The following is a 13,076-nucleotide window of genomic DNA, read 5'->3' on the forward strand; positions in this document are numbered from 1 at the left end:
CACATTTCTCAGCATGCGTTTAAAAAACGCAAACGCATGTAAAAACGCATGTAAACGCGTCAAAACACCGCGTTTTTTTCACCACATGCAAAAACGCATGCGTCAAAAAAATGCAGCGTTTACATGCGTTTTTTCACCATGCGTTTTTTACCGCAAAAACGCCAATGTGAAACCAGCCTAAGCGATGACTTGTTACTTCCAGTATCCACATCAGCACTGGGGGATGTGAGAGGGTGCAGGGAATCTAGAACATTTTCTCTCTGTAGCCATAATTCCCATTAGAAAGTCACACATTTAGATTGGGGTCACACTTGTGAGTGTGGTGCGAGTTTCTCACATCACAGTCGCAAGTGTGACCCCAGCCTTAAACTGATATAGTTACCTGCCTAATACCACTATGGGCATATTGGCTACTTTTTTACTGGCAGGTTCCCTTTAAATAGATGGGTTACCTTTACCAACATGCAGATATTGGTGTTTTTCATAAAGTAGCTCTAGGGCATTTTCATTATAACCCTGCTTTAGGTGATTATTTTCCTAGAATTTGTGAAAAACAAGGGTAGGATTAATACTGAAGCTAACAAACACTCTTGCAGGCAAGTGGCAATTCCAAATATTAGTATGTTCCTTTTCTATCAGAAGTAACAACGCAACACCGATTTCCAAGAAGAAATGCTATAAAATTATTATATGATAGAGAACACAAGTGTCTACTAGAAACAACCTTGTCTGGAAAGGCGATTGAGGTCTCCCTTGAACTTGCCAGCTAGGATTGTATATAGAGAATAAATAAGACATTATGTATATATCTATGTATAGTATTGGCCATAAAATGAAGAGACAAATGAAAAGGACACAAAATTACATCTTTATATAGATAAATCAACATCTGGTACAGCTAAAGATTATACAACTTCAACCCAAACGTGAATACCCTGTAACTGCTGGCTGACAAGCCTTCATACTTGTATCTTAGGATTTCCTTAAGCATCTTACAGATGTCAAGTGCAAACAAAGGCATCTAGCCCAAACCTTGTTAAGTAGACACCATAAGCAAGTGCTCTTATTTTATGCATGGACGAGGTACAGAAAGTGTTCCCAGACTATCCATGCTGATCAAAAAATGTAACAAAGACAAGACTGATCCCACTGAACTGTAGAAGGAAAACCCAAAGTGCCACCTTTTTTTATTCTTAACTCAAACAATTTTTAGTTACTTTGTTGAACACAATTCCTGGATGACATCAATCCATATGCTTTCACAGTTCATCATGTCTGCCTGCACCAGGAGAAAGGCCTGGTTTGATGAACACACCTTCCATTGTTTTCCAGTAGTTATGGGCATTGGCACTTGTTATACCATGCACTTCTCTCTGCCCTCGGATTGGGTGGCTGTACTGCTCACCAGTAACAGTCAGGTAAACACTGGTCCCAACATGCTTGAAGCGCACTGTGTCTTCACGCTCCCACAGTGAGTCACTGCACTGCACGGTCCATGTGTCTAGGTCATCTCCTTCACCGTTGTCCCCAAAGGCACTCACTTCCTGTAGAATGATAAAATTATGTTCAATTGGATCACACTTCCAGAAGATCGTCATGTGCCCACTAATATGGCAATCATTACAACCCAAGAGGTAACATTTTCTTTAGCTCTGAGCAGCATGTCATTACAAATATACCATGGCGTAATTTTTTCTCTATCTTAAAATTACACTACAGACATCTGCTTAACAGCTTAAAGAGCATGTGATTTGTGTGCTTTTGTTCACCTCCTTTATTCCATGAGCTATAACTTTCCTTTTTTTTTCCCCCCATCGACAACTATTTGTGTTCTTTTATGATAGAAAGACCATGAATCATGATTATTCATATCAGTGTGATTACAGAGATACGAAGCTTGTAAAGATTCTCATTTAAAAGTGGAAAGAAAAAAAAAATATTGGACAATGGTAAACACAGATTAAAGAAAATTGTTAAAAAACTTTGCAGGTCTTACAAGAATTTCTAATTTTTCCATCGATTGAGCTGTGCGACTGCTTGTTTTTTGTGAGGCAAGCTGTCAGTTTTATTGATACTTACTTTGCCTTCATTTGACTTTTGCTCTGTTTAAATCGAAAAAAAATTTGGGGTGATGAGGGGGTCCTCCCTCTCGTTATGTCTTCTTATCAGGTTTATTATATCTTGATAGAACTGACTTTTACAGATGCAGCAATACGAATACATATTTTTACAGGGGATAAGGGTGGGAAATTTGATCCCCCCACTTTCTTTTAACATGCATGACTTGAACATGCAATCATACGATCGCTTATACTACATAAAGGCAATACTGCGGTACTGCAGAGTATGAGGCCCCCGGCTGACTTTGTAACTAGTAATGAGCGAACACGTTATCATAGCACGTTTGCTCATCACTATTTGGAGCCCATCACTTCCCAGCGATTGAGTCACAGGCTGATGGAAGCCAGTGCACATGAGCACCACTATGCCTCCCATTTAAACACCACTGTCAAGAGAGCGGTGTTTAAATGGTTAATAGCCACAGTTCAACTCTGAGCACAGATGATAGAGACCGATGCTGGTTATGTAATACAACCAGCATCTACATGTGGAGCCCCCTTGCTGAGCCCCCTCCACACCCAGGAACACCCACAATCTTGCACATGCATGTCATTTCCCAGGAAAGGTTAAGAAACTCAATTCAAGCTATAGTCTTTTGATGCATATTCATACCTGATTGCTTGATAGAGGGGAGGAGAAATGATGCGAGTGGAGGTTCTTCCCTGTGTTCACATGGGTAAGGCGAATCGTTTCACCACATTTTATAGGTTCCCCACGGGTACAGTCTCCATCTTTTTTGCCTCTTATCCTCCAGTAGCTGTTGGCATCATCAGATGTCTCCACACCAGTGACAGACTGTTGGCCACTTCCTAAGAGAAAAGTGACAATGCTGTAAATATCCCATGTCACATTTTATTCTTAACACTAAAAGGGATTTGAACATTTCTGGAAACATTTTATTACTTTAATAAAAGTTAGAATTAGTCTTTATTAAAAAGCATACTAAAGTATTGTATATATGTAAATCAATATATCTCCATGGTTACAGACTCTTCCCTTTGTGGATGTGGCTGTAGTCTGTAGCCATGGAGACACATTTGCATAAGATCGGTATAACCAAACTAGTAGGATTATTGACATCTAGATTATTCTGAAAGTATGTTCACGGTTTACTTTATATTCTGATGAAGAGACCTGAGTAATCTGGAAAGCTTGCCATTTGTAACCATCTTTTCAGTTACATCATTAAAAAGGTACCAACTGGCTTGAGCTAATAAGGGGGATTCTTAGGCATTGGTTCTACGCATATTTCAGGTGTAATACCTTTTAATATATTGCAATGACATCCAAAGAGACGCTTGTTAGGCTTTATCAGCAAGGTGACGACTTTTTTTTTTTATTGTTCTTTTCCCTTTCCTTTGCCCCTTCCCTCTGCTTTCTCCCATCCCCTCCTATATTATTTTTTCGTATCCAATACAGTTTTGATAATTATGCATGTCTAAAAACTATATTGAAAAATGTCAATTTTGAAGTTTTTTTTTTTTCTTATTGAGAACTCAATAGTTGTTACCTTTTTTTTTTTTTTGATACATTAGAGGAATAAAAAAAAAATTGTTTTCAAAAAGTAACATAGATGGCAGAGCTCGAGGTCACCTACACCCAGCACGTTGCAGCAGGCCTTGATGTTTTGGACAGAGTGTGCCCTCCCTGAAATATATTCACAGATTTTTTTCTAGCTGAAACAGCTACAGAAAATTCTCTTTTTTTAAAATGTCTCTTTTCCAGGAATGCTTTCGGAAGCATATTTTCTCTGATGCGATTTTGTAATATTTCGAATTGACAGCATAGTTTGGAATGGATAAAGTGGGCAAAGGAATGCTTTTTTTTTTTTTTAAAAAAAAGCTCATGGGGAGGGGGTTGGTTTGGGGAGAAGAGGTGGGTAACCCACCCACAAACTCCTTATGCTAACACCAAAATGGATTTCCCAAAGAAAAATATAGTTCTTACCGATAACGGTATTTCTCTGAGCCCATGACGGCACCACGGAGAGAGGGGATCCGCCCACCAAGGACAGGAAACCTACGGATAAGAAGGCGGTACCACTCTCCTGCATCAGTTGTTTACATAGAGAACGATGGGAGACTACTAAGGCATTTGTAAATTTTAACTGTTTAGCCTAATAAGATACCGCGTGACTTTAAACTATAAATAGATTATGAATAGACTATGGCACTCTTTTAATGTGCGCACCCATAAGTGAAGGGAGGGAATGTACGGGTGCTGTCATGGGCTCAGAGAAATACCGTTATCGGTAAGAACTATATTTTTCTCTGATCGCCCATGACGGCACCACGGAGAGAATTGCATAGATAGTACATTCAGGGAGGGACCACCGCCTCTAGAACCCTTTTACCGAAAGTAAGGTCTGAAGAGGAGATTAGGTCCAATCTATAGTGCCTATAAAATGTGGATGGTGAGGACCAGGTAGCAGCTCTACATATCTGGTCAAGGGAAGCTCCGGCCTTCTCCGCCCAGGAAGTTGCTACTGCCCTTGTTGAGTGAGCCTTAACCTCCCCGGGAGCGGACATCCCACTTGCCGTGTATGAGAGACTGATGGCGTCTGTGATCCATCTTGCTATGGTGGCTTTAGATGCTTTTTTCCCCTTCCGGGGACCCTGAAAACACACAAACAGAGAGGAATCCTCCCTACTCTCTCTAGTGACTTCTAGGTAATGTAAGAGACACCTTCTTACATCTAGTGTATGTAATGTTTGTTCCTCCTTGTTTTTAGGGTTGGGACAGAAGGAGGGGAGAGATATCTCTTGAGACCTGTGAAATTTTGAAGCCACTTTCAGGAGATATGCTGGGTCTGTTTTTAAAACGACCCTATCCTCTAGAAATTGTGTGTGAGGAGGGTTGGCTGAGAGGGCCTGTAAGTCGCTAACCCTACGGGCCGAAGTGAGGGCGACTAATAGAGCTGTTTTGAGAGATAGCGTTTTTATTGTAGATTCGTGTAATGGTTCGAATGGAGGATTAATCAGGGCTTTAAGGACCAAGTTTAAGTCCCATTGGGGAACCACTTTTACTGGCAGAGGCCTCGATCTTCCTGCCGCTCTGATGAATCTAGAGACCCACCTATTTGAAGCTAAGTCAAAATTGAATAATGCTCCCAATGCCGCCACGTGAACTTTTAGGGTACTAGTGGCTAAACCCATCTCCAAACAAACCTTTTTGTAGGAACTCTAATATGGAATTAAGGGGAATCTCTTTCCCTATTTTTGCACCTGAAGAAGACAGAAACTTTCCATATTTTGCCGTACTGTTTTGTTGTAACCGGCTTCCTACTCTTTAACAGAGTTGAGATTAACCCCGAAGAGAACCCTCTGCTTTCTAATATTTTCCTCTCAAGAGCCAAGCTGTCAAGTGCAAGTTCTTGACTCGTGGATGACAGACTGGGCCCTGTGACAACAGATCCTGGAGGTCTGGTAATACCCAAGGGTCGGATATTGACATCTTCCTCATCCATGAGAACCAAGGTCTCTTCGGCCAGAACGGGGCAATTAAGATGACCAACGCCCCGTCCTCCCGAATCTTCCTCAGCACTGCTGGAATCAGAATGAGAGGAGGAAAGGCATAGACCAGATGGTGACCCCAAGAAATCAGGAAAGCGTCCACAGCTACTGGGTTCCCCAGGGGAGATAGGGAGCAAAAGGAGGCTACTTTTTTGTTCAAATGGCTCGCAAAGAGATCTATTTTGGGAACACCCCATTTTTGTGTGATCTGGGTAAATATTACTGGATTTAGTTCCCATTCCCCCTGTTTTAGGCTGGACCGGCTGAGGAAGTCTGCCTTGTAATTGTCTACTCCCTTTATGTGCAGGCTTGTTAGGGATAGAAGGTTGCTCTCGGCTATTTGAAGGATCGAGTTGGTCACTTCCATTAGATTTTTGGAACGGGTACCCCCCTGGTGATTTAGGTAAGATACTACCACCCGATTGTCTGACATCACCCTTACATGGTGAGATTGAAGGACTCCCAAGAATTCCTGAAGGGCAAATTTTACTGCCAGGAGTTCCTTCATATTGGAGGAATTGTTTGCAAGGGACGGAGACCAAATGCCCTGGGCTACTAGGTCGCCCAGATGAGCCCCCCACCCTGAGGGGCTTGCGTCCGTAGTTAGGACCTTCGAGATCGGGATTACCCATGGGACTCCCTGGGAAAGATTTTCCTGCAACGTCCACCAAGTCAGAGAGTGATTGGTGCGAGGAGACAATGTTAACTGCCCGTCTAAATGCCCTCCTAGAAGGATTTGCTCTGACAGTAGCTGCCATTGGAGATCTCTTGAATGTAGTTGGGCCCACTGGACCGCAAGATGTCATAGAGCCTAATAGGGACATGCCCTGACGAAGTGTTATGGAGGGGAGAGATTGTACTCTTAACACTAAACCTTTTATCTTTTGTATTTTGCTCTCTGGGAGCAGACATTCCATTTTTTTGGAGTCTAGAGTGAGACCTAGGTACTCCTGAACCTGAGAAGGCACCAGTTTGGATTTTTCTAGGTTTATTAGCCAGCCCAGATCCTTTAGAGAATGAATCACTAAATCTAGTTGATTCTTGCAATGTTGCGGGGAGGAGCCCATCACCAGGAAATCGTCCAGATATGGTACGATCAGGGTGTTTTCTTCCCTGAGGTGAGCCATTACCTCCGCGACCAGCTTTGTAAAAACCCTTGGGGCTATTGCTAGGCCAAATGGTAGAGCTGAGAACTGGAAGTGGTTTAGGACTCCCTTGATGTGGACCGCCATTCTGAGGAATCTTTGGTGATCCTTGTGTATTGGGACGTAATAATATGCGTCTTTCAGGTCCAGGACCACCATGAAGCATTGAGGAAACAGCATTTTGATAGATGATTTTATCGTTTCCATCTTGAATGCTTGAACCTCTAGGTAGTTGTTTAGGTTTTTCAAATTGATAATGGTCCTGAAGGAACCATCTGGCTTCTTTCTCAGGAATAGAGGGGAATAGTACCCTTGCCCTCTTTCTTGAGGGGGAACTTCCAGGAGTACTCCATTTTTTACTAACCCGACAACCTCGTTTTCTAGTGTCAACTGCTCTTCTGCCGAGGATCTCGTGGAGGTTATCTTGAAAGAGGGATGAGGGCACCTCTTGAATGTTAACCTCAGTCCTGATTCTATGATGTTTAGTATCCATCGACTTGAGGTAATCTTTTCCCAGGCTGGGAGAAAGAGAGATAATCTCCCTCCCACCTGGGGCGAACCTTCATTGTGAAGGTTTTTTGTTGTCATTGAGGTTTTTGTTAAAGATAAACCCCTTATTTTTGTTCTTCTTATCTTCCCATTTCCCCTGGCCTCTCCCTGGGTTCTTACGGAAAAACCTCTTGTTCCGAAAGGGCTTCCTATAAGAGGGGAGACCCAGAGAGGGGAAGGACTTTTCCTTGTCCCCTGCTTTTTCCAAGATGTCATCTAAGGTGGAACCGAACAGAAATTCTCCTTCGCAGGGGATGGTACACAGTTTTGTTTTCGTTTGCAGGTCTCCTGGCCAATTCTTAAGCCAGAGGGCGCGCCTGGCCGCATTAGCAAACACTGCTGCTCTGGCGGATAGCCTGATGGAGTCGGCCGAGGCATCAGCTAGGAAAGCCGCGGCCCCCCTCATTACTGGTAATGTGTTCAGCATTGAGTCCCGGGAAGTTTTCCCCCTTTAATTGACCCTCTAGTTGGTTCAGCCAAATCATCAGGGAGCGTGAAGTACATGCTGCTGCTACTGCCGGCTTCAGGCCTCCTCCCGCTGCCTCCCAGGAGCCTTTGAGAAAGGCATCTGCCTTCTTGTCCATAGGGTCTTTTAGGACCCCCATGTCCTCAAACGGGAGGGCAAATTTTTTTGAGGCTTTAGCAATTGCTACGTCTAATTTGGGGGCCTTCTCCCAAAAGGAGCAGGATTCCTCCTCGAAGGGGTATTTCCTTTTTGGAGTTAAAAGAGTCTCTCATGGGCTTCTTCCATTCTTTCTTAATTAAGGCTGCTATTGCTTCGTTAAGAGGAAAAGCTCTTCTCTTTTTCTGTTCCAGGCCCCCAAACATGATGTCTTGTACCGATTTTTTAGGATGGGAGTCTACCAAACCCATGGTACTTCTCACAGCTTTTATGAGGCCATCGGTATCCTCTAGTGGGAAACAGTTATGTCCCCCCGAGGAAGAAGTAGACGATGAAGATGAGGTGGAGGAGTCGGAGGACACTGAACTCTCACTATCGCTTTCGGATTTTGAGACTGGAGATGGGGACCTGTGTCTGGTCTTTCTCCTTTTTTTCCACTTTTTAGTGATCTAAAGGTGTCCTCCACTTGCTCCTTAATTAGGCTTTTAAGATCTGTTGCAAACCCAGGAAGGTTTTCAGATACAGTCTGCTGAATGCAAGTATTGCATAGTCTCTTATCCCAGGTAGGTGGAAGATCCTCTCTACAGATGGCACAACTTTTGTGCTTAGTTTTACCTACGCTTTTCCTCCCCTAAAAAGAGACAAATAATCTTACTGTCTCTGACATTCACGAAGATCCACTTACCACCTCCAGGACCCATAAATACCGGTTGGGGATTCTCTGCCTCTGGCTTTTTCCCCGACGCCGTACTGGACTCCTTACTGTGTTGGGACCTTTGGCGTTCTTTGCTGGTGTCCTGGTGCCCTTTCTGCTGTCGCCTTTTTTGCTGCTGCTGCGGCGACGCTACAGGTGGAGGTGATTCGGGCAGAGGTGATGCCGGGTCGCTCATTCTGCTGCTGGTCTGCGGATGCTGCCTTGATACTCGAGCTGAGCTGGCGCTGCGGCAACTATTAGCTCTTGAGGCTCCTGCCTATTACTGCAGAGCCACTGGGAGGATGTGGATTCTTCTATTTAAACCCTCCCGCGCCCGCATGAGCCCACAGACCGCGCCAAGCGCCCTAGCGGCAACCCCGCCGGCGCCTGCGCAGACCGCGCCAAGCGCCCGAGCGGCAACCCCGCCGGCGCCTGCGCAGACCGCGCCAAGCGCCCGAGCGGCAACCCCGCCGGCGCCTGCGCAGACCGCACCAAGTGCCCGAGCGGCAACCCCGCCGGCGCCTGCGCAGACCGCGCCAAGCGCTCGAGCGGCGATCCGCCGGCGCCTGCGCGGAAGCGTCCTAACCTCGCAAGACCAGCTTAGATCCCGGGCATGCGCCAAACTTTCAAGATGGCGCCCGGGAAGCAGATATGGCGCTGCTGACCGGCACCCCCGGTCCTATGCAGTCCCTATAGCGCGTTACTCTGCACGCCCGATGGCGGTGCAGCGTGCAGACTGATGCTTGTTTTAGGGAGGGTCGCGCTGCACCTCCCGCAACCACAGAGGGACCCCCCTGGATGTTGCCGCTGCTGCATCTTACCTGGGGAGGTGACCGCGAACTCCTTGTCACCTCCCCCGCACACCCTGACGGCCCACTGGCTCCCAGCGGTGGCGCTTCGGGTCACCACCCTAGCCGAGGCAGAGGGACACCAGCTGCCCGAGTCGGACTGGTTGGCCCCGGAATTCCAACGTCGAACTGGTAAGTCCGTAGGTCTCCCATCAAGGATAGGAAACCAACTGATGCAGGAGAGTGGTACCGCCTTTTTATCCGTAGGTTTCCTGTCCTTGGTGGGCGGATCCCCTCTCTCCGTGGTGCCGTCATGGGCGATCAGAGAAATAGGAAGTTTCCAAGGCATTTTAGATGCAAATTAGCAAAAAAAATAAAAGCCATACATCCATGAATATAGCCTCACAGATTATATGCTGTCATTGCCATTGAGCAAGGCATCTAAAGGACACACGCACTGCGAATGGCCAAGTACGACGCTAGTGTGAAAGTAGCCTTAGAAGGAATCAGCTAGTCAGTTTTTAATCATGTGATGTCATAGACCTAATGGAAAACAGAAGAATTAACTGGGAAGAAAGGCAAAAGGAGCAATTTTACGTACACAGGGCTATATAATGATTGCAATACATTAACCCCTTCCCGACCTTTGACACCCACCGTGTATGTGTCATGAAAACCTGTGTCAATCCGTCCTGTGACGCAGCATATGCGTCATGGTCGGATCGCGCTCCTGCAGGCCGGGTGAAAGGGTTAACTAATTTCACCCGACCTGCAGGGACAGGGGGATTTGTACTTGAGCCCAGGGGGGGGGGGGGCTGAAGTACAAATCCACTACAATCCAGCCATGGCCGATGCTGCAATAGCATCAGCCATGGCTGGAAATCGCGATCTGCCCCCCTCACCGCCACCGATCTCCTCCCCTCCGTCTGGTCATTAGCTGTCCTCCGCCCCCCTCCATCCTACTGTCCGATTCCTCCCCCCCCACATCATACTTACCGACCTCCCATGTCCCTCCCGGTGACCGTCCAGCTGCTCCATGGGCACTGCCATCTTGCAAAATGGCGGGCCAATGCGAGGTGCGCTCGCCGAATTCAGATTCGTTACAAGTACATTTTGATCGCTGTGGTAGAACCTATCACAGCGATCAAAATAGAAAAAATAATAAATAAACCCCCCCCATAGGTAGGGACAAAAATAAAATAAAGAAAATATATTTTTTTCCCCCACTAGGGTTAGGGTTAGAATTAGGCTATGTGCACATGGTGCTGATTTGGCTGCGGATCCGCAGCGGATTCGTAGCAGTTTTCCATCAGGTATACAGTACCACGTAAACCTATGGAAAACCAAATTCGCTGTGCCCATGGTGCGGAAAATACAGCGCGGAAACGCTGTGTTGTATTTTCCGCAGCATGTCAATTCTTTGTGCGAATTCCGCAGCGTTTTACACCTGTTCCTCAATAGGAATCCGCAAGTGAAATCCGCACAAAAAACACTGGAAATCCACGGTAAATCCGCAGGTAAAAAGCAGTGCCTTTTACCTGCGGATTTTTCAAAAATAGTGCGGAAAAACCTCACACGAATCCGCAACGTGGGTACATAGCCTTAGGGTTGGAATTAGGGCTAGGGTTGGAAATAGGGTTAAGATTAGACTGTGGTTAGGGTTATGGGTGTGTTGGGGTTAGGGTTGGGATTAGGGTTATGGCTAGAGTTAGGATTAGGGTTAGGAGTGTGTGTGTTGGGGTTAGTGTTGGAGTTAGAATTGAGGGGTTTCCACTGTTTAGGCACATCAAGGGTCTCCAAACGCAACATGGCGCCACCATTGATTACAGCCAATCTTGCATTCAAAAAGTCAAATGGTGCTCCCTCCCGAGCCCTGACGTGCGCCCAGTGGTTTACCCCCACATATGGGGTACCAGCATACTCAGGACAAACTGGGCAACAATTACTGGGGTCCAATTTCTCCTGTTACCCTTGTGAAAATAAAAAATTGCTTGCTAAAACATCATTTGAGGAAAGAAAAATTATTTTTTATTATCACGGCTCTGCGTTATAAACTTCTGTGAAGCACTTGAGGGTTCAAAGTGCTCACCATATATCTAGATAAGTTCCCTGGGGGGGGGGGGGGGGTCTAGTTTCCAAAATGGGGTCACTTGTGGGGTGTTTCTACTGTTTAGGCACATCAAGGGCTCTGCAAATGCAACGTGACGCCTGCAGACCATTCCATCAAAGTCTGCATTTCAAAAGTCACTACTTCCCTTCCGAGCCCCGACGTGTGCCTAAACAGTGGTTTACCCCCACATATGGGGTATCAGTGTACTCAGGACAAACTGAGCAACAACTATTGGTGTCCAATTTCTCCTGCTACCCTTGTGAAAATAAAAAAATTTCTTGCTGAAATATCATTTTTGAGGAAAGAAAAATTATTTTTTATTTTCACGGCTCTGCGTTATAAACTTCTGTGAAGCACTTGAGGGTTTGAAGTGGTCACCGCACATCTAGATTAGTTCCATGGGAGGTCTAGTTTCCAAAATGGGGTCACATGTGGGGGAGCTCCAATGTTTAGGCACACAGGGGCTCTCCAAACGCGACATGGTGTCCGCTAACGATTAGAGCTAATTTTTCATTCAAAAAGTCAAATGGCAATCCTTCCCTTCCGAGCCCTGCCGTGTGCCCAAACAGTGGTTTACCCCCACATGTGAGGCATCAGTGCCCAATAAATTTTAGGATCCATTTTATCCTGTTGCCCATGTGAAAATGAACAAATTGAGGCTAAAAGAAATTTTTTGTGAAAAAGTACTTTTTCATTTTTACAGATCAATTTGAGAAGCACCTGGGGGTTTAAAGTGCTCACTATGCATCTAGATAAGCTCCTTGGGGGGTCTAGTTTCCATCCAAAATGGGGTCATTTGTGGGGGAGCTCCAATATTTAGGCACACAGGGGCTCTCCAAATGCAACATGGTGTCTGCTAAAGATTGAAGCCAATTTTTAATTGAAAAAGTCAAATGGCACTCCTTCCCTTCCGAGCCCTGTCATGCGCCCAAACAGTGGTTCCCCCCGCCACAAATGGGGTATCGGCGTACTCCGGACAAATTGTACAATAACTTTCGGGGTCCAGTTTCCCTTTTTACCTTTGGGAAAATAAAAAAAATTGTTGCTAAAACATAATTTTTGTGACTAAAAAGTTAAATGTTCATTTTTTCCTTCCATGTTGCTTCTGCTGCTGTGAAGCACCTGAAGGGTTAATAAACGTCTTGAATGTGGTTTTGAGTACCTTGAGGGGTGCAGTTTTTAGAATGGTGTCACTTTTGGGTATTTTCAGCCATATAGACCCCTCAAACTGACTTCAAATGTGAAAAAAATGGTTTTGTAAATTTCGTTGTAAAAATGAGAAATCGCTGGTCAAATTTTAACCCTTATAACTTCCTAGCAAAAAAAAATTTTGTTTCCAAAATTGTGCTGATGTAAAGTAGACATGTGGGAAATGTTATTTGTTACCTATTTTGTGTCACATAACTCGTTTAACCCCTTTCTGCCAGCTGACGGAATGGTACGTCAGCTGGCAGATCCCCTGCTTTGAGGTGGGCTCCGGCGGTGAGCCCACCTCAAAGCCGCAACATATCAGCTGTTTTGTACAGCTGACATGT

The 13,076-nt window shown here is 45.3% G+C and overlaps 1 protein-coding gene across 1 annotated transcript in view; it reads right to left on the reverse strand.

The window, feature by feature from the left end:
* Positions 1–847: 847 nt before the first annotated feature.
* The window catches only part of SDF2L1 (stromal cell derived factor 2 like 1), a 34,442-nt gene continuing 22,213 nt past the window's right edge, over positions 848–13,076 (reverse strand). The window contains exons 2-3 of the mRNA XM_069756671.1: positions 2,734–2,930; positions 848–1,544 (exon numbers count right to left, since the gene is read on the reverse strand). Coding sequence (XP_069612772.1) covers positions 1,260–1,544; positions 2,734–2,930 — 482 coding nt within the window. The 3' untranslated portion in view covers positions 848–1,259. The remainder of the gene's footprint in view (positions 1,545–2,733; positions 2,931–13,076) is intronic.

Source organism: Ranitomeya imitator, chromosome 1 (genome assembly GCF_032444005.1).
Source record: "Ranitomeya imitator isolate aRanImi1 chromosome 1, aRanImi1.pri, whole genome shotgun sequence".
Classification (NCBI taxonomy): Eukaryota; Metazoa; Chordata; class Amphibia; order Anura; family Dendrobatidae; genus Ranitomeya; species Ranitomeya imitator.